At 42.7% G+C, this 26,286-nt stretch overlaps 1 protein-coding gene across 1 annotated transcript; it reads left to right on the top strand.

The window, feature by feature from the left end:
- Positions 1-791: 791 nt before the first annotated feature.
- LOC121835315 (ras suppressor protein 1-like) lies at positions 792-25,385 on the top strand. Its single transcript, XM_042289348.1, has 9 exons — positions 792-996; positions 3,566-3,616; positions 5,639-5,706; positions 7,924-7,976; positions 9,560-9,678; positions 11,023-11,105; positions 18,238-18,352; positions 22,289-22,421; positions 23,249-25,385. Exons 1-9 carry the CDS (start codon positions 840-842, stop codon positions 23,340-23,342), a joined length of 873 nt encoding a protein of 290 aa, XP_042145282.1. The 5' UTR covers positions 792-839; the 3' UTR covers positions 23,343-25,385.
- The last annotated feature ends 901 nt before the right edge of the window (positions 25,386-26,286 follow it).

Here is a 26,286-nt window from a genome sequence, read left to right as displayed (position 1 = left end):
TAAACGAAGTTTGGAGCTCTTGCCAACGGAAATGTATATTTCTATATTATTGGTAGCTTTCATCCCGCCGCACTGATCTTCCCGCCCTCCAATGCCACTTCGTCCTTACTTTTCGTCACCTTGCATTCTGAACACAGTTTGTTGAGAAGGAGGATACGGGAGGAGGATAGACTTGTGTTTGCGTTGAAATACCTATAGATCGTGACGTTTACATGGCTTGTTTTGTTTGTACTTTCTTTGTTTATTTCGATTTCTGCTTTTAAACTCCGCACGACCTTCATCGGCCAAAGAGGTTATGCATGCTAAATGAATAAAGAACAGCGGACGCGCAAAACGGTGTGTTTTTAGTTTATGTCCTTTTGTATGTATTGTTTCGATTTGTGTTGTACAATTTTGTTCGAATGCTTTGGACCAGAGCCGTTTATACTGAGAGAGTTTGGCCTTCTTAAGGAGATTTTGGCAGTCTGACAACCACAGCAGCGTAGTCTGACAACCGGGGGATAACTACTTCCGTCCGCCATATTGTGGATCTGACTCATAGGAACTCTACGCGATTTCACAGGAATGAACAAGACAAAGAAGTAACGCCATATTGTGTTATCGCGAAATCCGCTGGTTCTAGCGGCCAACAAGCTCCGCCCATCGGCCAAACTCTCTCAGTATAAACGGCTCTGCTTTGGACGAATGCAACAGTTGGTGCGAGACGCAGCCGATGTGGGCAGCAGACGACGCCAACGGCGATTCACGCGTGGGAAGCAGTCCGGTGGCGCCGCCCCGCGCCCTTCTGACGAGTCTTCGCAGAAGCGCTCCTGGCGTCCGGAAGTTGAGCAGCCAGCAGGATGGAGCGCGAGACCAAGCACACTTCCTGTAATTGCCTGGATTTTAACAAAATGGCCAAGGTGAAGAAAGTGGTCGACGAAGCTCGGGAAACGAACAATCCCGAACTGGACCTGGTCGACCGGGGCATCACCTCAATCGAAGAGATACCGGGGCTTTGTGAGTAGCCGCTCGCGCCAGGGCGGGACCCTTTTTTGACCCCCTTTTCCAAATTTGGCGCGACCGTCGTATTTTTAAACCGGTTGTGATGTCATGGGTCTGCGGGGGTTGATTCACGTAGCGATCGTTTACACATGCTACGAAATGTCTTGAATGTTACTTCAAAACCTGCCTGCAACGAGAAACCTGGGGGACGCGGGGCTGAACCTTCGCCAAAAGCTGGTTTTGCGCAACAGTGTCGAACATGTTTTCTTTCTCGAGGCAAACGAAAAAAGTAAACACCAACCTTCGCTGGGCGTTGCCAAGTTTAGTGTGCACTGGTGACGCTGGGAGTTTCTTCAATTGAAAGCGATTCTGGTGATTAATAAACGCCTGTCGACACGCAAGGAGCCTAATTGTTACGTCCTACTGGGTGTGTGCCTGCGACGTTTGCTCAGAAAGAAGACACTAGCTTGAATGCCTGCTTTAGCCGACTGTTTTTACTGCTCGCTCTTCACACAGATACGTTCTAGTGAATACCATCGTAATATTTTTGTGTCCTGAATTATCGATCACGGGAATTTACAGGTTGACTCATTTTCTCAATGCCAAAATCAAGAAACGGCTTCTCTGTTTCCGCGCAGTACGTCGACTTGCGTCGTCGTCATATCGTCCTTGACACCTTTAAATTCACGTAAAAATTGCAAAAAAGAAAAAAAAAAAAAAGAAACAAGACAGACCTTTAAACGCGTTCCCAATGGTTGGCTATGCTCGAGCGCTCCGCCGGAATGTTTGAGCGTTATCTATGTTACGCACCCGGAGCTTGTTTTGTTTTTGAGTTGACAAACCATGCTAGACTAGCTGCTTGCCGAATACTAACATTCGGCTCACCTCTGTTATTTTACAACCCATCTCTGACCAAACACAAGTTACTCACACCGTGCTGATTTTATACCTTGTGCTATCATCATGATTGTATGTATGCCTGTATAATGTGCAACATAGCTAGTCCAAACACACAATCATATCTATTTTCTGTATTTCTTTAACAGCTGACATCTAAGTCCGCCATGTCAAAAAGTCTGAGTAAGCACACTCACAACTGGGTACTGAGAAAGTTTCGACTCAACATTCAGGGGCTTGAAAGGTGTCGCAGCATTCCGACCCCCATATACCTGCCCTTATCAGGACTTTTTTTTTTTAATAGTAAAGTTGAATGGGCATATGAAGACGTGGAGAGCCAACCTAAGTAGAAAAATGTGATCTTCAATATTAACCCGTGGGAATACACTGCATGGCAAAATTAGCATCTGTACAACACTGGCCCTTTTACAGATTTACTGTTAGTTTGAACACCCAGTTGTACTGTTTTGTTTTGTGCCCCTTGTAGGCATGCTCCACAGTACTATACTAGTTTGGAAAAACTAGTTCAGTTGGAAAAAGAAACAGTTGTGACAATGTTTTCCAATCTAAAATTGGATTACATGACGATGTCATGTTTCACCCGAACACGACATCTTTTTGGCAATCCGACGTACAGTGTGTAAGAGAGTACCCCTTGAATAAAAAGAGCCGTTCATGTTGGTTCAGCATTGTGTGATTTTAGAATGCAAAGGCAGGATAATAACAGAATAGGGTGCGTACCAGCTTTGTCATGTTTGTTCTGTCGAGCTGCTTCCGGAATGTACAGAGCGTACAAGTCGAGTCGGGCCAAGCATACATCGGCATGGGCCCACGATTCCTGTACAGCATGGTGCAATATGGGCTCACCAAAAAGCCTTGTGGGATTTTCCAAAGATGTTTCTTGAGACATGCTAGTGCAGCTTGCTTTTGCCTCGTGTGAAGTTTTTTTAATTAATTTTCTACACTTCACTCATAGAGTATTATTGTAAAGGCCCGTTCACACTCTTACGACCTCTTAAACCTAAGTTCCTTAAAACATCTTAAACCAGAAAACACACTGGCGCCATCTATTGGGAAGCAGTGTAAACTCGGCGGTCCGGCATATTTTTTTTATTTCTCGCGCATTGTCCTTTCTTTTTTTGCTCGAAAAACTTTTGTCAATGTTATAAACGAGCCTTTCTATGGGTATTACGCACATTTGACCTCGGAAATCCCGCAAAACCTTCGCTCTTGTGAAATGCAGTTCCAGGGTCACCGCATAGATGGCGCCACAATGCCAGTGTGTTCCCTCATTCTAAAAACATTTAAGAAGTCTTAAGAGATCTCGTCTCCCTCAGTCGTACTCGGCCGCAAGAGTGTGAACGGGCCTTAAGGGGCTGAATTATGCATACAAAAATATATATTCAAAGAAAAGAAAAATTAATACATCAAAGAACTGTTAGAACTATTAACGAGAACTAAAACTATACAGGAGCGAGGTGTGTAGATTTGTCGTTTTTAAAATACTAACAAAGCAAATAAAATAAGAAAGATTACAGTTCTTACCCCTTACATTGCCTGAGCATTTCACTTTTGTAAAAGGCAGCGTGCATTGGACTGTTTTGGCTCGAGCGAGTGTGTCTGTTTCTTGCATACACCACTGGCATGGGTTTCTGGGAGTTTTTACAATATTCTCATTTCCTTGCAGTTTCCCTGGCCAATTTGACGAGGTTGACCTTGAGCCACAACAAGATCAGAGGTGAGCTTTGAATACTGTTATTGTTGCTGACTCGCTGAGGCACCACAGCTCCAAAATTTACAAAGTTAGAGGGCAGTTCCTTGAGCAAAGGCTTATACTGCAGTCGCAAAATAAGATTTCACTCTCGCCTTTTCCATTATGGATGGATATTGTACATGCTTCCATTTGTGTAGTTGCTACTAAGGGATACACTTTAAAGACTCTAGTTCAATAGTCATGTTGCACTGGCTAGATTGCCCCTCTAGACCAGAGACACCAGGTGCCATTCTAAGGCAGACCAACTTCCCGCCATCTAAGCATTTGCACAACAAATGTGGTTTTCACTAGATTCTCCTGAAGGTCCCTCTCTGCTGGAGAGGTGTCGGACGTTAATATTTTCGTATAATCTTTTTTACTTTATTTGGTTTGTGCCTGCCTCTGTCAGGAGCCTCGTCTTTGTCTCATCACTTGTAACTCGGGTAGTTCGTGTGAATAGTTAACATAAAAACACTTAAGCTAAGTCTTGTTTCATTCTTCTGACAAATGAGACCGTTACATGACACGGAATAAGATTTTTTAGCTGAAAGTTTGCACATGGCCTCCTAAGGCTGCATGGTCAGTACCCTGGGAATTTCATTGAATTAGAACAAATACTTAAAGACTACACCCTTCAAGGGAGGTACTTTCCTTAAACAACTTATGTATCTGGGCTTAATATGTGTCGCAAAATGGTAAACTTTAGTTTAAAAAAAAACAAAAAAAAACTAGAAAAATTAGTTAGAAGAGTTAAAGAATTAGATTGGACCAGTAGGCAGGTGATATAGCTATGCTGCATGTAAAAGTCGGGCAGAGAGGCAATAACACGGATGTTTTAATGTAACAAAAATAATTTATTCAAAATTGTGGAAAGTCAACTGCACACAGCAAGGAAAATCAAGCTTCTGCACATGGAACTCTGCAATGCAGGTGAACCAGACAATACAAAAAACAAAATCTACAACCGTGACACAATGAAAAAATATCTAAGAAAAGCATCCGGCAACAGACACTCACAGCACAGTTGATAAAAAAAAAGATAATAATAAAACCTCAAAACTTTTAAGACTTATTCATACACTTGCATTTACTTGTGACCTCTTACGATGAGAGAACATGCTGGCGCCATCTACGAGTTAACTGTTGGACTTACATTTCACTAAAGTGAAGGTTTAGGGGTATTTCTGAGATCAAATGTACATAATATACATAAGAAATGGCAATTTCAAACATTGTCAAACGTTTTTCTAGCAAAAAAAAAAAGAATAATGCATGAAAAGAATGGGAATTGTACGAAAACTGCATGTGCTCCACGGCTACCCAATATCTCGTCGTAAGAGATTTTAAGAGGTTTAAAGGGATACAGTCGTAAGCAGTTGCAGGTGTGTGAACCAGCCTTTAGACAGAACACAAAACAAGTTGCCGAAGCCAACCAGCAAAAAACAAACAGTCTCATCTATTTTGGTAGGCCAGTCCAAATGCAGGCCGGCGGCAGGGCTCGATTGGTGATGAAGACTTTGGCGTGACTGAAGTTGCCCCGTGATAGGGTGCCGCGCCAATCACAAAAAAGGAAAAACCGCCTGTAAAACAAACAACTGCCCGGCAAAAAGATGAATCAAACTCTTGGGGAAGAGCTGCATTGAGCAGCGTCCCTGATAGCCTCAGGGGCCACTTACGGAATTGATCTAACCATGTAACTCTATACTCGCAAATCCAACCATTTTTGAGAGACCTTGAAATCCCCGACTTCTAACAACGTTGAAAAGAACGGAAAACAATGGTGTTCCCAACAGCCCCATTTCACGGAGAATTAAGATCACGATTGCTTCGCAAAATAGTAACCGCTTCCTGTGTAAAACTTCCTTCTACAAAGAAAAACAACAAAGCACAAGAACATGCTTCTCTCTGTGCCAGAAAGATGAGTCGAAAGCCCACTGGTGATCTGTAGAGCTTCGGTTGACCTGAGAGGAAAGAAGACGGCTGATGGCAAAACATTTCTATCCACAGTTGTTCCTGCCAGCATAGCAAACTTGTACAACTTGGAGATCCTGACCCTGTGCAATAACCACATTGTTGTAAGTTTGCAAGTTTCTTTTATGAGACCCACTTTTTTCACAGTTTAGGAATGGGAGCATTCTGTGGTAATCAGTTGTTTGTATTAGCAAATATGTTGCATTGTGTACGGTTTTCTGCAAAGGGCGTGCACTCGGCCAGGCGGTCAACCTAGACAGAATGCACATAGCTGCAGAATCATTAAACATACATAATTTTGTTTTTATGCCATGTCAAATTAGATCAATTTTAATGGTGAGTAGGTAGATGCATTCAGTGGTACGAGAGTGTTGTTTGTATAGGCCAGTAAGAATATTTTGCAAAGGTGGCTCAAGGTATCTCATAAGTACCACATGTCATTCCGTTCCAGCCAATCATGTTAACCGAAATGGGGTCTGTGATTACTTTGTCTTTTTTTTATTCGTGTCTGGGGAGCTTAAGTGGACAAATGTGAACAAAGCACTCCGAAAAACTTCCCAAAATGATAAGTGAGACTATACTCGTGGGCAACGTTCTGTGGCATTTTAGAAGTAGTGAAGAGTGCTTGTGCACAGCTTTGATTGACACTCGAGGTGCTCGAGTGCCTGTGTGTCCATAGCTTTGATTGCATAGCCACAGAAAGTTGTCCGTGTGTATAATGCAATTGAATACACAAGTGAAAACATGCTTTGAAGATGTGACAATCTACTACCATATTCATGGTATAAGTTCAGTAGATCTATTGTGCAAATTTGCTCCTCCAAACTTGATAGAACCACACAGTTATAGTGCCACTTTTTTCTTTTTATTTACGGATGAGGTAAGGGTAATGTTCCATGTTTGGAGGAAAAGAAATTGACTTGGCCTCTTAAATCACAGATAGGTATTTTTCTTTGCTGTATTTGTCAGTGTCTTCACAAAGCGATAGGTAAAGCAGGAATATTATAGAGAGCAGATATCATAAGCCCATCTAGGCTGCTCCTGCCACTCCTTGCTTGCATGTGACAGGAGATCTCAGTATTACCATAGTTAACACATCTTCTTCATTTTGACACTCAGTGTATGTAAAGAAGTGTACGTCTACCTTATCGAACGTCATGTGGGAAGCGTGTCGTGACCATGTGCACAGGAGTCTAGTAAATGAAAAGGCAGAGATAACAATTTTCAAAACGAAACTATAATATGTATAACAGCTACCGTAAAATACCAGGCAAACGCCCACTCAAAATGTAGAAATAAGCACGAGAAAATAGGGGATGGGCGCTTGTCCGTTCATCAATTTTACATATTAATGTCCTATGCATATTTTCTCAGATCTTACAAATTTGGGAATGGGCGCTTAATGTGGAATGGGCAGATGTGCGGTATTCTATGGTAGGCTACAGGCAAGCTGGTGGAAGTCTACCATGACTTAAGTTAACCCGAGACACAGGCCTAAAAAAGTGGAAGAGACAGAAAAAGAAAGACGACATCTCAAACTCAGCTTCTGCCTTTTTTTGTTACACGTCTTATATACCCACATTTTCAAAGTTTCCCAAAACCTATTAGACAGAGAATCATCCTTCTTTCCTTAAACTCGTAAAAACCACTTGCACCTATGACCTTAAAAAACAAAACAAAAAAACATACAGGGCACACACCCATGCTTGGACAACACCTGACTTCATGTGATAAAGGACCTTCGACTTATTCATACAAAAGAAACCTTTGCCTTCTTCGCTCAAAGTGAAAGTTCATCATACCCACAAGGCCCATGGAACCCAGACCAGAACAAAAAATTTAACCTCACTCTAAACTTAAGCAAACATACACTGAGAGCTTAAAGGTTCAGCACAAAGGTATGTAATTTTCTCTCCACACGCTGAAACACTGGCAAAACCCGTTAACAATCAGGAAAGACCAGAAGGAATCTGATCTTCGAAAGAAATGCAATCAATTGCAAATGCAAGGGAAATCTAGTAAGGGATGTCTAAAGCATTTTTATGTCTTTTTTACATAAGGTCCAAGTTCAATGATTAAACTTTCAGAACTTGTTCAACAGATTATTCTAACTTTCTATTCCTTCCAAAGAGCAGTTTATGGGCCACATTTTGATGTGTCATAATATGCAATGTGCTGATTAGTTTATAAAATTACAAACATCTGTCCATACTTTGGCGATCACCGCTTTTCTCTTCAGTAAGGGAAGGGTTAAACAGATGTGTAAATATTCAGCAAAGCAGCTGAGTTTCTGATTCTTTTTTATGTATTTTTACGCAAAGGAATTGCCCTCGTCGATCTCGACAATGCCAAAGCTCAAGATCCTCAACTTGGGGTGAGTATTTTCTTGCTGCTTTCATGGTTTGAGCTCACAACTAGAAAAACTACTTATTTACCATATCTTTGAATGTATGGCACATGTGTCAGCATACAGGATAAAAAGGAGCAACAAAATTAATACCTAATTTACGCTTTATATTTTAGATTAAGAATTTAGTCCATAGCCTCAACAAAACTCAATTGGAAAATGGGGCACAATATAGAAAAAATTCTCATAAATTTTGCAGATGTGCATTATCCACCAGTGCACTTTGCACGTCACAATTTGTTTTTCCACCCATCATACGTTTTTGGGGGTGCCTGTCACTGGCAGTGATTCATTTGTTAGATGCCAGAAAATGTTGTACTTGAGATCCCCAATAAATATTGAGGCAGCAGCTGGCTGCTACTTATCTTTGCTAAGCTCTGGTTGTTTCGTTCCTTACTTTTTTTTTTGCTTTTTCCTTTTTTTTTTTGGCAGAAGTACAAATCTTTAAAAAAAGACTGTAGTTCTGGCAAGGCTTAAAGGGGCACTGACACATCAAAATCATATTTTTTTTTATTATCCGAAACGATTGAAAACGATGCCGGGACATTACCCTCAAAATTTGAAATTTGGGAGTTCAGTATTTGTGAAGTAAAAAAACAATTTCCAAATGCCGAATTCGAAGTTCCCGCGCGATCGGCGCCGGTGCCTTGACGTCAAAAATCGCGGAGACCTGAGAGTCGACTTCCTTTCACCACTCCCGGCTGTTGCCATGGCGACCCAAAGCGAGGAGGAAAGGAGTGAGCGGCAGCAACACGCGCGGACCGGTTTTGAGCGGTGTCGCCTCTTTTCCGTTGGAGGACACAAATCCAGGAGACGGCACCACAACGAACTCCCGATTTTTGGTATTTCAAAAAGAAGGGCCGTAGTGCGTTCGCAATTGCGTTAAAAAACATGTTTTACGATTGCCGTAATTAAATGTTATAGAGATGTCGCCTACAAAGCTTCTAAATTTCCTGATTTTTGACGTCACCGATCAAAAGAAGCGAGGAGGCGAGAGGCGGGAAAATCAAACGCCAAAAATAAAAAGGCGCGCGCGCGCGCGGGAAAATTTTTTTTCGCGATGCGGTTTTTTTTGCGTGTCTATGACTGCAACTTGCATCGTTTTAGACAATAAAAATAAATACGACCTTTGGGGTGTCAGTGCCCCTTTAAGGCATTTTTTGTTTTTGTATCATTACACTATGTTACTTGTCAAAGGTTTTGGACTGGGTTGCAGAAGACATTGATGACCAAGTGACGGATGGCTTATGCCCGGTTGTCTCCCTTTCGGCCCCCAACATGATTTGAGGCGTGCCCTTCTTTCCGGTTAATGGCCTCAATGACTCCGAGGCAAAGCGCCGGCCTACGAATCCCCAGTTGGTGGGCGAGTTGCCCAGAATCTGACAGGCTCGTTGCGGAGAAGGTAACCGAGATATCGGTTGCACGTCAAAAGATCCCCAGTTTGTCGAAATCAGTTCTCACTCTTCCGCTGAAGCATGCCAGATGCCCTTTGTCGACTCATCACATAAATTCCCAAAATATTGATTTTTTTCTTCCTCTCTGATTTGCAGAATTAACCGGCTGAGCAGCCTGCCCAGGGGCTTTGGGGCGTTTCCAGTGCTCGAGGTCCTCGACCTCACCTACAACAACCTCAACGAGCAGTCGCTCTCCAACAACTTCTTCATCATGGGTGAGGAACTGGTAGAAGTCGTCCTCGCACCGTGGACAAGTAGACAAGCCGGCCGGGTCATTCTTTGTTTAGGGGCAGCCAAGGACCTCCCTGCAACGGGTGGCCGGTGTCTGGAGCCAGCTAGCTCTAAAGACTCTATGAAATTCCTAGCCATCTATTGTCTCTGGCAGGGGAGAGCTGCACGGTGTCTCTTCTGGACGCCTAACCTCCAGCTTGCGGCTGATGCTTGCCGCTGTGCTTTGGCTGCACGTGCTTTCGCTCGAGGTTTAAGGACGCCAAGCTCACACTAAATGCAGGAGAGCTGAAAGGCCTCCCTGACCTTCTGATCCTGTCAGTAACTATAGTGGCTCAACAGTTAGTATAGCTCTTGGCATGCCAGGAGCAGTGAAAATGCAGTATTTTAAAGGGCACTGTAAGTTTCGTACGTGAACAGCAGACGGCAACGTGCTTTTCGCTATACAGCTCCTTCTCGAGTCCTTCCAGTTTTCGACAGTCACAAAAAAAAACTACCCGTCTGTACAAAGCGCTTACCCAAGCAGAGCTCTTGACAGACATTGCCACATCTGGGTGCTTCTGAGCTATGTGCATGTGAAGTGATTGATAGAACTCTTGTTTGAAATGAACGCCGACGCGGCGCTCGTATCCAATTTATGCGTTGCTTCGTGCTAACATCTACAATGTGGAGGTTTTGCATTAGCTGCTTCAGTATGTGCAAGTCTTCAGTTTCTTCCTCTGTTGGCCACCAGGAGGCTACCATTGTGTGCCACAGATGATTCAGTTGGATGACAATAGGGATCGAAGTGACTCTACTAAATTTCGAAAGAATCTATTAAATGGCCACTGCAAAATGTACACATATTTCAAACTGTTGGAGACACACATTGTGCATTGGTGTGGCCATGCAGACACACATTGTGCATTAGTGTGGCCATGAGGCAGTCCCCAGGGCAGGCAATCGACAGTCGGCATGTAATCTTCGACTTTTGAGGGTTGGAGATACATTTAGAAGCCGTGGCCCAGGGTGGAGAATAGGATTGTAGTTGGGGCACAACAGTTGGAATCAATGATTCTGACAAACAATACCAGAACTGAGAATTTTCAGCAACTATAGCGTTTGTTGTGCGCTGGTCTCGATTGATAGTAACTTTCTAACTGTAAAGCATGATACCAGATTTGAACTGAAAGTACAGTTATACTTGGGTCACTTCTTTTGATGTGACACTTCTGTGCTCCCTTTATGGCATTGTGAAGTATGTCCGTGGAACAATACATGTTGGTAATTGTTAGATGGTTGAAATTTGCTTTGATGTTCTTTCAAGGTTACTGTTTCGGAAATATTTTCAGACACTCTACGGGCTCTCTACCTCGGTGACAATGAGTTTGAGAAGATTCCCCCGGCCATTGGTCAGCTCAAGAACCTTCAAATTGTGAGCTCGTGTTATTAACCTCCTCTTGCATACCCAGCTATATTATAGCTTTTCTCAGAAAACCTAGAAGAACTTTTATATAGTGTACAAATATTAATATTTCTGAATAATAGTTATAATATGCTACACGATATTCCTTTCAAAGTGAATCGTAATATTCATACTTTTCAAGCATTGGCAGAGTGACCGAGCTCATTGGGGCAGAGAGGCTTGGAGCGTGTGGCACGAAAGCTCGCTTTGCAGATTCCAGTGATCCTGTGTTTCATTGTTGATCCAGATCAGGGCCGTTCTGACGTGTGTTTGCATAATCCCTGCTGTGTGGCATGTGCTAAAAACCTTAGGTTAGCGCCGAATAAATTTCTCATCTACAGCGTGAACTAGTGTCTCTATTCTCAGAGGCAGACCATTGTAATGTTGTTTAAACACTTGACTCATTCTTATAAGTTGTTTGTTTAGTTTTTGCATTATAGTCACGGTCATGGCTGGTAAAGGCTGGTTCAAACATTTGCCTTTGAATGTGCATTAACCTCCCGTTGCAACAACTTGCAGCTGTGCGTTTTCAGATAAGATCGAACAACCGTGTCCGGTAACCATTTTTAATTTCAATTAATAAAATATTTTTTGCTAGCTTTATGCCCAGAAAAATAAAAGCAATCCTTGTTTCCGGAAAAAAAATTTTGTCTTTGCGAAAAAAAATTTGTAGGCACCCTCTCAGTCTCGTGCACGTTTTGCGTATCGCGCGATTTTGACATTTCGGGCGGCTTTCCCCAAGAAAACTGTTCTGGATACGGGTCTAGAAATATTCACAGACAAATTAGGCATAGGAAGGATTGACAAAAAGTATTAATCACCAAATATTAAAATAGTTATTTTGAAAAAAAAATAAAAAATCGCAAACACGGCACAATAATGCTCTGGATTAAGGAATATTTTTCTCCGTATCTATAAAAGCTAAGGTCTTCAAACTTTGCCAGTGTGTTGCCCTGTATATAGTTAATCTTTGCGTGAAATACTGTTCTCCTGGTTAGCGGCAGAAATTTACAAGAATTGCTCACACAGAGGCATTTAACTAAAAATGCATTATTTTGAAAATCATTTAAAAAAAAGGCCATCTTTAACAATTTTCAAACTCTCTGAAATTAATGTTTATAATATGTACTAACAGAGTCTGTAAAATTATGATGCAATATTTTTGTGCCTTTTAAGTTATAAAGCGAGAAACATGGCCAAATTGATGCTAACGTGGTTGCCATAAATAGGGCACTCGCATACCTGTCCTTCACAATTTCATTAATAATAAAAAGTGTAAAAATGCTACGGGGTGGTCAGGAAAAGACAAATTGACAGCACAGAGGTGGACGGTAGTTTTGAAGGGAAAATTCCTAATACTTTTTCGTACAACCGACCCAAAAATGCCCACGGACCGGAGCGGTCGAGGTGCGCCACCCTGTAACATGCTTCGCGGTGCCTATTTCAACAGCCGGCGTATAGCGTTTCTGTCTACGCGACGTAAAGGAAGCAACCGGAGCGACTTTGAAAACAGATCAGCCTGCAACCTTGGCGGTAACATGATACAGGAGGTAGGGCGCGGCAGAACCTGAACCTGGGCCACCTGTGAGCACCAATAGATCCGCCGCAGTGGAGGGCCGCACAACGCATAGAAAATAAAAGATACTTAAAAGCACAAAAATTCTGATTGCCTGAGATTGTTTGTATTGGGCATTTTCAGATAGGATAGATTGACCATGTCCGGTCGCCATTTTTTTATTTTTAGCAAACGATAAATGTTCTACTTGTTGTGCAAGCACAAAAACATTCAAACTTTTTTTGTAGAAAAAAAAATTTATGTTGAGAAAAAAAAAATTCACAAAGTCGCTGTCGGTATACATTCTCGTTTTGCAACTTTCATGAAACCGTTCTTTTGGATATTTATTAAAGAAAAACTGTTGTCGTCTTAGGTTTAATATTTTTTGTGCAGAGACTTTATATAAAATAAAAGGAGGTAAACATGTATTATCGATTACGAAGCGATTTAGAGCTTTATGGATCCGGATCTTAAAAGACTGAAAATTGAAATTTTTTAAATGATTTGAATGCGTCTGTTCTATATTTGCATAAATCGTCATTGAAATTGAAAACCATAACCTTTCTAAAATAAATACACTGAAATTTAGACAGGTTACCGATTCTGCAATAATTGGAAAATCAGTTTAAAATGAAGGTCATCGTAATTTTTCTTCTACTTTTCACAGATCAAGGCTCATAATCTGTCCCATCAGGCCCTTCAAAAATGCTTTGCAATATATTTTTTTTTTTTTTTCGCAGGGTTTTAAATAAACAGAATTGACCTAATGGGAGTGGAGAAAGCTAGGACGTTGCCAATTTCAAACAAGGGCAAGCAAGCAGTCGAAATATGTAGGAAGTCTGTGAAGAGGAAGCACTGTGACAGGAATTCGTGAAAAATTAGAATTCATACAAAAGATTAGAGGTGAGTTTGAAGCACAAGTCAACAATTTAAATACAGATTTCTCGGATCAGTGAATTTCGGAGTATACTCTTCGTGAAGAGGCTGGGGTGCTGACATTTAAACAGTGATAAGAGAGAACACATGTTTAAAGTGGTACAATTGAAACTAGTTTAATTAATCAAGATCCTGTGCGCACATTCGGAGCTTGTCGCATGAATTCTTTCTGCCAGACGCTGACCTGAGTCGGTCACGGCGTTCTCCTGGCACTCCGAAAAGGAATATTTTTTTCCGGGTTTGCCTGCAGCAATCACTGTTCGTTCCTTCTCAGTGGCACCGCAAGCTCGCGACCTCGATCTGCTTTTCGCAGCCATAGGAGGCTTTACTTTTAAAGATATATCTTTTCTGCGGCTACTGTTCTTGCTAAAACAGCTGTGTTTGCGAAGCGCCAAACCGCGTACACTGCCACAAGTGACAGGACTGAGTTCCACGCACAACGGAAACAGAGTCCCAGTCCTTTGCTTTCATGTCCCTCAACGCTTTGACGTTAGCTTTCGGGAGATGGATTAGTTTCACATTCGGCAGTTTAGGGTTCAGTGGGGCAACCATTCCTGACCCCGACTTGATCACCGACTTGGTGGGCCGTCGGAGGCTCTACAACGTTGTCTGGTGCTTGACACGACCCCCGATTCGATCACAGGCCCTCTTGCCATGTCAAGCTGCGGAAAAAATACACCTCGCTGACGTATATTTGTGGCTCTGCAGCTCGTGTAGTTGGTACTTGTTTTCAAAGTGGCTTGTTCCACCATCACCTACGTAGGTCACATGGACATACCCAAATTGGATTTCACGATTTTCCAAACCGTTGTCTTATAAATTAAGTTACAGATAATTTCATTCAATCACGATTATTTTTTCTTTTTTAATGTATCTTTATTTTCTACGCATTGTGCAGCCGTCCACGGCGGCGGATCTATTGGCGCTTACAGGCGGAGCAGGTTCAGGTTCTGCCGTGCCCTACTTCCTATATCATGTTACCGCCAAGGTTGTAGGCTGATCTGTTTGCAAAGTCGCTCTGGTTGCTTCCTTTACTTCGTGTAGACTGAGACGCTATACGCCGGCTGTTGAAACAGGCAGCGCGAAGCATGTTACAGGGTGGCGCACCTCAATCGCTCCGGCCCGTGGACATTTTTGGGTCGGTTGTAAAAAAACGTATTAGGAATTTTCCCTTCAAAACTACCGTACACCTCTGTGCTGTCAGTTTGTCCTTTCCTGACCACCCTATAGCATTTTTACAGGTTTTAATAATAATGAAATTGTGAAGAACGGGTATGTGCACGCCCCATTTATGGCAATCGCGTTAGCGTCAATTTGGCCATGTTTCTCGCTTTATAACTTAAACGCAATGCAAATATTGCATCATGTTTTTGCATACTCTGTTAGTACATATTATAAATGTTATTCAGAGAGTTTAAAGAAAATTAAAGATGGCCTTTTTTTAAAAAATGATTTCCAAAATAACGCATTTTTAGTTAAATGCCCCTGTGTGAGCAATTCTTGTAAATTCCTCCCGTTAACCACGACAGCAATATCTTACGCAAAGGTGAACTATATACAGGGTGACACACTGGCAAAGTTTGAAGACCTTAGCTTTTATTGATGCAGAGAAAAATATTCTTTAATCCAGAGCGTTATTGCGCGATGAGCCGTGTTTGTGATTTTTTTTCTCGAAATAACTACCCTGATTCTCGGTGATAAATACTTTTTGTCAATCCTTCTTATGCCTAATTTGTCAGTGAATATTTCAAGAGCCGTAGCCAGAACAGCATTTTGGGGGAAGCCGCCCGAGATGTGAACATCGCGCGATACGCAAATCGCTCACGAGACTGAGGGGGTGCTTACAAATTTTTTTTGCAAAGACAAAATTTTTTTTCGGAAAACAAGGATTGGTTTTATACTTCTGGGCATAAAGTCAGCAAATTATCTTTTTTTTCATAAAAATTAAAAATGGTCACCGGACATGGTTGTGCGATCTTTTTTGAAAACGCCCAGCTGCTCAGGACAAGTGAACACCCTGGCGCACTATTGCCATCTATCAGCAGCCCTGGAACAATTCAGATGTGCATGTAACTGGACTGAAGGTTTTGTGGTATTTGCGGGATCATATCTATGCACCATCTACAGTATGGAAATTGTTGCTGATAACATTGTTGGAATTATTTCGAGCCTGTTGCAGAGTCTTTCGATACATTACTGGTCACGAAACTTCTCCGTAACGCCATGGAAGAGCTTGGTACGCAACCACCTGTGGCGCTAGCGTTGACGAAGGGGCCAAGAGCAGCCAGTCTATAGTCGGATACACCATAAGAAAAACATTGCGAGGGGGAAAAGGGGTAGAAACTATGTAATCTAAAAAGGGAGAGGAGGGACCTCCTTTCCACAGTGCTTTTGTCATGCTTGCCCTTTTCCCTCTCGCATTGTCTTATGTTGTATCTGACTATGGCCAGCGCTGCTGGGGATCTGGCCACCAGAAAGAGGAATTGTAATTTCGAAGCCACTCCTAATGAGCCACTAATCAATTGCGGTGACGCGGGATCACACTGGCAGCATATCTGGAAGCGTTTTCGGCACTGTTCGTTCAGCCAACCGATTTAAACTTCCTCTTCTGCAACATGCAACAATCTCCAGAACAATATCACTCTTCATCCTCCCTTCTTGCCTTAAAATGAATTCTCAATACCACCGTCACCCACGAAATTCTGTGCCGCACGTGACGCCATCGAGTGGAGGCACTACGAACCCATACACTCAGCTGCCTGGCTCTTTTTCTTTCGTAAAACATAGTTTTGTTCGAAAACAAATTAAGAAGTCTTATCTGTAAGTTCTTTTATTAGAGATCAATAAAGAATGAGCAGTGCTTGCACAGAGTGATCGATTATGGACGTAACAAAATGTCGGCGTACGAGAAATTATTCTTTGAAAACTACTTGTCATTGCGAATTTGGGATGGCTTACGGAGAGTGGGGTGACCAATACTCCCTCTGGAACAGTAGCGCTCCCTGCAGCAGCTCTCACCCTGTATCAAATTTTGACCAAGTTTCGTAAAAAAATGTTGCGTAAAATCGAAAGTGTTCCAGGGTTACCCGAAAAAAGGCTCCAGCGTTCATGATATGTGGTCACAAGCAGTGGCAGTGCAGTAGGTCACAATCGCGCGCAAATCTGTGAGCCAGCCTCCAGTTAGTTCCGTCGAGCGTGCTTCTTGAAGCGCAGTGGTGCGTTGCAGAGAAGTGACATTTGCAGAGTGGGCGCCACAAGTTTTTCTGCAACAATGCCGCCACGTGCCGAGAAAAAAGGCGGACCTCTAGATTGAGGTGGTTGTATACGCATTTGTAGCATTTAGAAAAAAATTAACCAAATTGATGGACATCAGCTTACCTGGTGGACGTTGACGTTTGCCTTGCAGTAAAATATTCAAAAACTAGAGCAAAATGGCTCCTTCTAAAACTATGCATCACACAAAAAATAGGTTGATGCTGTAGTGGTCTACGCCAAAGAACACATTAAGAAAAATTATTAGCATTCAGTGTAATTGGGTAATTAAGTACTTTTTAGTCATTCGGTTTTTAATGACTAATCTTAAAGATATGGGTTCAGTTAAGAACTTAATGCGAAACATCTGAAACTACTAAATCCACTGATATGACATGTAAGGCATGTGCAACATTGTATGGCGGTCTGAAAAATTGCCCAATTTGGACGCATTTCAATCTTTCTCATCTTTTTTATTGGAGCTCATCTCTGTGCCAGCAATTCCGCCCCCCGTGGCCAAAACACGCAACATTCAGACGCCCCCTCACATTGCACAAAAAGGTGCATCTCCACACTGGCACAGACTCGAAAATGGCAGACCTCATGTGGCAGTCTGGAGGCTTTCTTATCTAGCATCTATGTGTAATGCGGGGTGGTCCACATCGCTGCACGTTTTGGCCATGGGGAGCGGGATCACTGGCGAAGAGATGCGCTCCAATAAGAAACCGAAACCTAAAATTGTGTCAAATTGAGCATTTTTTCAGAATGCCGTGAAATGCTGCATGTACTTTTGTGATTACAAGTATGAGATTTAAAGAAGGATATTTACTATACTAATGAGAGCATTTATAAATCTTCTCGATTATGTTTAGCCGAGCATCACTCGAAGCTTTATTTTTGTCAAAGCTCATATTTACTTACCATCTCTGCGTATGCTTTGACCTGTTTGATGCCAGTCAATAAATAAATGGCTTCGGTTGAACCTGACTGAGCTTTGGCAGGGGAGGGATCAAAGTTTGGGAATAACTTTAACGAGTATTTTTAATAGTTTGTTTGGTCTCAGTATGGTCCGTGCAAGTTACTAATTGAAGATTGGTAGTTTGGTGCAGCCCTATTTGTTTTAATCAAGGGAGGTAATTGAGACTGCATCTCCACAAAAATGACTGACAAACTTTGCATGCTCGAAAAGAAGCAAGCACCTCCGTGAATGAATAGCAAAGACACGCAGCTCATACTTTTTAGTTAGATAAGCGGTTGCTGTGCACTCTTAAAGCCAATACTAGAGCTTCTCCGTTGAAGGCATTGTGCGTGGTATTGCATGCGGTGGTGAGGACGCTTTCTTCTCTTTCCCCCCGGCAGTTGTCCGTTCGGGAGAACGACCTGGTGGAGCTTCCCAAAGAGCTGGGCCAACTGTCGCGCCTCAGGGAGCTGCACATCCAGGGCAATCGCCTGACCCTCCTGCCCCCAGAGCTGGGTAAGCGGGCACACTGTGGGGCGCCACTCATCCTCCATTTGTCGCTCTGAGCAGCAGGGACGTCGAGGTACGGTGCCTGGGGACACGTCCACGTAAAGTGCATTCACCGCGTCTGAAAGGTGGTCCCTCAATTTCTGCCTGACGACGTCGTACAAATGGCACGATCTTTGATCGTCAGAACACATTCAGTTTTTATTGCTCTTTACGCCCCATACTACGAATGCTCTAAAAGGATGAAATACGCGCAAAGATAGGTGCTGGCAATGTTAGTCCTGTGGGACGGTGCCTTTTGAAAATGGCGACGGCAGGAGCAAAGCCAGGGGAAAAGGTTTATGCATGTGCGGGGGATTACTGCAAATAGTTCCCTTGCATACTCACCTTGCCATCACTTTTTCTGATGCATGCTTCTGTTGTGTTTACTTTCCCTTGCTCCATGGGTTTCATTTTGTGTGAAACTCAAAAGCTTGTAATTGTGCTTCACGTGCATTGTAAAGCAAAGATGGAGGACAGCTGCAGCATCGCAGTCATGTCTGTCGCCTCTGCCATGTCAGGTGGCAATTTTCGGGCGCAAGAATTGGCAAGGGAAACAGAACAGACGGGGTATTGATACGCACATCTATGTGAGTTACACGGAATCGGTGTTCATCAACATTACAGCCGGAAAAATATATCAATGAGGTTTTTCCCCATTTTTTTAGTTTCTTTTGGTGCCGATAATATTTATTTGTATTCTGATTAGTATCCTACTTACTTGAATGTCTTGAATCTGAGGCAATCTTTTTACCACTAAAGCTCGCACATCTCGTTTTTTGCGCAGCAGAATTGACCTAAGTAGACCTTCGAATGATGATGTATGGACCAGCCGGTTTAACGACAGTAACCCAAGCGGAATTCTCAGAATGTGAAATTGTGCTCAACAACCCACTGTGGCTCACTTTGTGGAGTACAGAGGTTACCTATTTCTAGTTGTTTGCAAGGCTTTCCACGATGCTTATTGACTAGCTCCGCACTCTGCGCAAAAAATAAAATGCACATGCAGTCATAAGAAGGTTGCCTCGCATTGGGATAAATATTGTTGCTGAGAACTTTGTGTGGGAGACAGGAAAAGGGCTTGGCATTCTAATTTACTTTTGCTTGAGGCAACAATCGGGGAAGTTGGCAGGTTTGTGGCTTCAATGCCCATTTTTACCTCAAGAACCATAGTGAGAAACAGTCCGGCTCCTCGCGCACCATCGTTAATTTCACCCTTTATGTAGACAGTTAAGATATATGTTGGTGCTTTTAAGATTAGACACATGTTATCTCGTCAAGGCATACATGTTTCAAACGCCAAAAGCATCTCTTTTTCCTCCGACAACCACATCCCGTAAAAACTACTTTGCGCCGCATACTAACGGTGCACAAAACTTCCTTTTTTCTTGAGGTGAAAACGAGTATAGACATTCCTTGGAGTTGGAGTGGGCATCCTTGAAATGGTTTCATTTCAAGGATGCCCACTCCAACTATATTTTCAAAAATTGATGCGTCAGGTCTCCCTTTCCACTTCCTAGTCGTGTCTGAACTCTTACAGTAGTCACCGACCAAATGACAACAGTAAGGAGGTGGAGTTTCAGTCGTCCTGCCCCCAGCGCGAGTCTTCTACTTTCAATAACACTTCGGGTATTGTGAGCTTCGAGTGTGCTTGCACAACCGAAGCACATCCAAAGGCAACGAGCACGTGCTGGAGGCCGGACGTCTGAAAGGGGTGGCCCGCTGTTCTCATCCTTTGCGTCTCACTCTTGTCGTATCAGCCTTGCCCACTCTAAAGCTTCCCTCAAAGGTCAGATCTGTGCTTCGTTCTGGCCGCTTAAAGCAAAACAAACCTCTCGCGACTTGTTTTAAAACGGGATGACTGTTCTTATAGGGCAACTCCGCTTGGTTCCGAAAATTTCAGGATGATGAGCGTTTTCACATTAAAAAGCACTAATAAAAAGCACTACGTCATTTGCTTTGCAAACAATATTGATATATATCGTTAAATTTTTAAACATGAGCAGAGGTTGAAACCGGAACTTAGGCTCCGTCTGACATCATTGGCCTTGAGCCGCCAAAAACATGGCTATCAGGTGGTACGAGATGCCACGTGATCCACTACACCACGACGGGTGAGATTGGGGTGGGTTGGCGGGCCACCGTTAGGGCAGTCATGTGCCAGGCGCAAGTGTCGTCTGCACTGCACTCTTCACCGTGTTTTGGTGTCTCCAACATTCGACGACGTCTGCGCAACGGATGCATCAGTCTGCACGTGTAGTGTGAACGAAACTCCGAGAGACAAAAATCGCAAGCGGTGAGATGACGACAAACAGTGTGCACACAATTGGCGTATTGCGTCTACACAGCTGGCTTCTTGGGGGCCATCCAAACCTCCTGCCATTGCCGCCGTCTCCCGCGTCACAACCGCTGTCGTCGTCTCGCAATCGTAAAAGTTGGACATCGCTGAGTGATGTCCGCCTTTTATGCTTGCTCGGAGAAGTAAAAACAAACAAAACATCACAACATCTCCACGTGGTGAATGATGTTTGTTGTCTGGGACGAAGCTCTGGTGGTGCTGATGATACTGATCTTGTTGTTCATAGGTAGTTCTGATGGTGCTGATTTTTTTTTTTTTTATTGCTCATAGGTAGTGCCGAGTTCCGGGTTGCGTTTCGACTTCATTATTACTGCTTTATGGTCGGTGAAATGCAGAGCCAGTGGTTCTTCTAGCGGGTCAGACTGGATCCGCTAGAAGCCGTGGGAACGCATCTCCACCGCTTAAGTCAACGGTCCATGTCAGAAAGAGGATGTGTGGTATGGAATGTGGTTATATACGCAGCTGAGCATTTGACCGCAGCGCCCTCTCGTCTATAAACGTTAAGCCAATGAATGTAAAGTTTAACACCATTATATACGCATTTGACCGCAGTGCCCTCTCCTGTATAGATGTTGAGCGGCTACATGCCACGTTTCATCCATGACAGACAGATGGGATGGCAATCGATGTGAGCACGGACGCCGGACAGATGTACAAAGCTAGCCCCTAAAGCCCGCTTCAGACGGGGCAACTCTCCGGCAATTTTGAGGTTGCTGGCGGGTTGTTCCCTAGCTTTCCCTAGATCGACGCGAATTGCTGAGATCGGGTTCGGCTCGAACAAGCGAGCAACTCGGAGCAATTCGAAGACCGTAGAAGCGGCTGCAGCCAATCAGGGACGCGATATTTTCACGTGACACCCCTGTGGTGGTGATGATGACAGCTAAAGACTTAGTTCTGGTTTGGAATGGATCGGTTTCGGAAATAAACAGTCTCAGAAAAATGAGTTAGTATTCTCAATGCCGTTCAAAGATATAAGAACGCGTTTTTAGCGCGTAGCTGGGCGTCTAAATAGTGAAAGAAGAATCAAATTTAATGATGATGATGGCAAGTCGGAGCAATTCGGTTGCTGCGTGTGAACGCGGGCGGTCGGTGTTGCTGGTGTTGCGACTTCAAGTTGCTGGGTGAAATTGCTCCGTCTGAAGCGGGCCCCCTTAAGAAGCTTCGCCCCTAAAAAGGGCAATGGTGATGACGTTTAGCTTACTGTTGGCTATGCCAACGATGCCTTGACTGCACTGTTGGTTGCACCTCAATTTGCCCGATAGAGTCAGTCGATTTCGGCAACCTGACACATTGCAAAGATTGCCCTACTGTTTAAGAAACACTTAGACAGAAGTAGGTCAGGATATTTGATGTGTCATCTTCCTAGGTGATACTGAAGAGGACTGCATTGTTTTTTCAAAAGGAAAAATGAAGCAGAGTGACTTTTTAGCGTTTTTTACTCGTTCAGTTGCCTTAAAATGGTGATGTTTTTTTATTGATGCACTCGAGTCCCCATGATCAGTCATTGTTTTTGTTTTGTCTTTGTAAATGGCGTTTCTCTTGGGCAGGCAACCTGGACCTGGCAAGCCATCGGTGCGTGGTGCGGATGGACGACAACCCCTGGGTGGCACCCATTGCCGACCAGCTCCAGATCGGCGTGTCCCACGTCGTGGAGTACATCCGCAGCGAGACGTACAAATAGTGGGTTGCACTCATCTCCATCTCCTTGGGGGTCGTAGATTTGGGTAAAAAAAATAAAATTGCATCATAGCTGTGGTCACACGGTGTTTGAAAGAGCCACAAGGAGCACTTGAGATAAAACGACTGCATATAGTCTTGAATCACAAGCACTAATGTTTTCTAGTAATGACAAAAGGGTATTCTTTTACGCGCGGTATTTGTGCCACTTCCATCCGCCACGACGGGGAGAGTAATACTTCTGGTTCTTCTATGTTTTCCTTGTGTTTGGGTGGGTGCGCGACGACTCTTGGTTTTCTAGCAAGCAATTGTGTGAGAGCTACACTCTAGAAATTCCCGAGTGTTATGCTTTTAAGTTGCCAATGTGCTCCAGCAAGAACAAAATATAAAAAGTGAAGTTTCCCGAGACAAGATGTCGCCAGGCCACCGAGGGCCGCCGAGCTTGGGTGATCGCTGGACGGCGGCGACCCTGCTCGCCCACTTCGATATGCTGCCGACAGATGGCAAAGCGTGAGAAATGAGAGGATGTGTGCTCGATCTACCATCTCCTTCAAACGATAGGTGCGGGACAGGGCATTACGGCACATAGAAACGCACAACAAGCAAGTCGGAGCATTAGAAAATTGTACATTACAAAGATTTGTTGAACATTTCTGAAAATCGCTTATAGGTTTGGTATCTGAGAACGGCAAGCTCTGAAACTTTGGCATCTTGTTCGGACTTCTAGTGCTACATTTGGGGGAGACACTAAGCATTTGGCGAAGCATAGTTTATTTTTGTAGTGAAAAAAACACTCCCATTGATGGCACTACTGTTTGTTTCTTGCGCAGCGTGTACGGTCGCAACACCCACAGCAGCCTGTCTCCTCCTCCAAAGAAGGGGGACAAGAACAAGAAAGTGAGCAAAAAGAGAGACCACAACTAGCACTGCCCAGGCACCAACCAGTCCAGGACAACAACTCTTGGCAGGTTTGAAAACATACTGCCGTAGGTTGAGTTTTGTTTGTGTAATGCATAAAGCTTCATTTGTTACGTCGATAGAGCAAATACTCTCTCATGGCAATGCGTGCCTAATGGAAAACAAACTGCTCTCTGATGCACACGCAAGCAGTCTTTGTGTGTGAGCGACTAGACAGAGCAAGTTAAAGGAAGATCTTGTTTGCTTTGTTTAGCTGCTGATCTCTTCTGTTTCTTGTTATAGAATAAACAAAGCTTGTCCATACCAGTTCCTAAAGCTCTATGGTAAAGTAAGCAGTTGAAGACACACAGAATAGTTTGAGGCCTCATATGGTTGTTGTCTGCGGCAGTGCCCAGCATGATTGCTGCATGTCGACGATAGCTTAAACTTGTTACAGGCTTTGCTAAGAGCCTTCAAGCTTACTTTAGAATGAAATGTATGGCACTGTTGGAGCACAATATCTTGCCCATTTTTAGCCATTTCAAATATGAAGCATTTACCTGAATTTTTCTCCACTTTTAGCCTCCATCGATGGCTAACAGCTTTATTTATTTGTTTCCTATTAGTAAGCATGGCCTGTCTAGCTTTAAATTGATTGTTTCTCATGTTTCTACTATGTCACCCAGGCTGCTAGATCTGTCAAAGATTGATGATTTCTGGTGAGTGTGGTTTCCATCGAGTAGTGCCCGGTCTGATTAGCGCTAGTGTGAGAACATGTGAACGAGCTGTAAATCTAATTTGACCTTCGGTTAGTACTGGTGCTGCTTTCATTTCTGTATGCATTGCTGCGTACCATTTCCCCAGTTTAGAGGACAGGTCTTTCATGGTGTTGCTTTCAAGTAAAACTTTTCGGGAATTGGCCCTGTTATTTCTATGAAATACTTCTGCATACTCAGCTTGCTGCTACTACTTGTGCTTTCATAGTACAGGGTTAAGAAAATACACTTTTTTTTATATAAGACCTGTACATTGAAGGCCAAATAACTTTTTATGAAAAGCTATAAGTCAGGCATTGTCATTTAAGAAGCATGAATAAAAAAAAGAAATTTCTAGAGTTGTAGATGTATAGTTCATAGTTAAAAGCGATGATCATTTGTGCCTTTTGAGAGCCTGAAAGTCTGCTGCCTTCCATGAAAAGATTAGCTACAGATTCTATTTTCTGGCATGGATTGTATTCATACGTTGTTGACATTGTCTTCCGGAAGTGCCTGTGCCAAAACTTAACTGTTATTTGTTATGGAGGTACTTTCTGGCATTTGTTACTTCCCAGGCTTGCCTTAAGCTTGCAGTTTCAATAGAAACCAAATGGGCACGCACATGTCCACTCAAGAAAGTGGGCATCTTTCGGACTGTTTTCTTCATACTCCTGTAATCTATACAAAAATACTACTGGAATGAATAGCCGTAGCATTTTATGAAAACAGTCACACAGCTATGTGTGGCACTTTAACTTATGTATTTAATATCTGTACTTTAGTTTTTGCTTATGTGCTCTTTTGCTGCACGTGCTTGACCCTAGTGTGCTTATACGCACTTCATCTAGCTTCAGCAACTGTTTTATACTCTGAAGTGTGAATAGCTCTTTGTTTAAGCTTGAGTATGGCTTTTGAGGACCCCAGCTAGGAATTTCTTGTGCATTTTAGAATTGTGAATTTGTTCCTCGTGCCTCTTCAAATAGCCGAATGTAGTTGTTTTTTTATTTACCTCGGACAATTCATCTTTATTTTGTGCTGCGCTAGTGGATAGCTAGGCTTTTTCTACGAGATGCATATTGTGTGAGACATAAAGTCAATGAAAATGTACAGGCTTGATTCAAGATTTTTTTTTTATTTTAGTTGGGGTTGCCATATTTTACGCAATATATTTTAGAATGAGAGTGATGATAAAACATGTATCGTCACAAAAGTGCCTGAATATAGAAACATTGATGCTGTTTGCTTGTGCTCTGCATTTTTATTTGATCTGCTGTGTTTACTAGTCTTGCATATGAAATAAATATTTAAGCTATTACCTTTTGGCTTCTTTGATTTTTTACGAAACTGTAAGCACTTGCCCTAGTTGCCTGAAAGCTTTACAAATAGTTTTGCACTGCTTTCATGCTGGTCTTCCATCTACTGCTATGGACACCTGAGGCACAGTTTAATCTGACAGTTTTTGTCAATGTATTTGATATCATACAGAGTGTGTGGACACATAGACCAACTCAATTTCATGAAACCTATGCACAATGCGCAATAGAAAGCACCAGAAAAAACTCAACATGTGTTTTCTCTCACGCAAGTGCCAGCTCGTTTTATTTTGCGTAAATGTCAAAATTGACATTTATGCATGCAGTACAGACATATCCGGTATGCGTAAATCCGATTATTGCTCGGCATTTTGCGGTAACTTCTACCAGACGCGGATAGGATCGCAAGCACCATTAGGTGCAAAATAAGGCTCCATCAAGCAGCCAATTTCCCCACATGTTTCTGTGGAATTGAAACAGGTACCTCTATACTCTGTTTGCTATTGTGCTGAAAGTGCATAATCATCCTCTACTGTTTTATAGTATTACAGAATCCTAATAGTACTCCCATTCCAGCTCATGATTCTTTTTTTTTTTTTACGAGGAATGCTGACAGACATGAACCCTTTGCAACCAAGGCAAAAAACATTTAATCATAAATTAGATTTATTTGATATAAATCAGATTTATTTGATTTAAACAATGTTAGCTTGGTTCAAATCACTGTGGCTAGGAAATAATATTTATCAACATGGCAAATAGATAGATCGATTCATCTGACCATTGATAATACTGTAAAAAAAATTAATTTCTGAAAATATAAAGTTTAATTAACTTTACTTTTTATTGATGATGTCTATGCCATACTGAAAAAGACAGCTTGATTTTTAAGTCAGTTAAAAA

Source organism: Ixodes scapularis, unplaced genomic scaffold (assembly GCF_016920785.2).
Source record: "Ixodes scapularis isolate PalLabHiFi unplaced genomic scaffold, ASM1692078v2 PGA_scaffold0__279_contigs__length_252992795, whole genome shotgun sequence".
In the NCBI taxonomy this organism is placed as follows: Eukaryota; Metazoa; Arthropoda; class Arachnida; order Ixodida; family Ixodidae; genus Ixodes; species Ixodes scapularis.
This window is presented reverse-complemented; position numbering and strand designations above follow the sequence as displayed.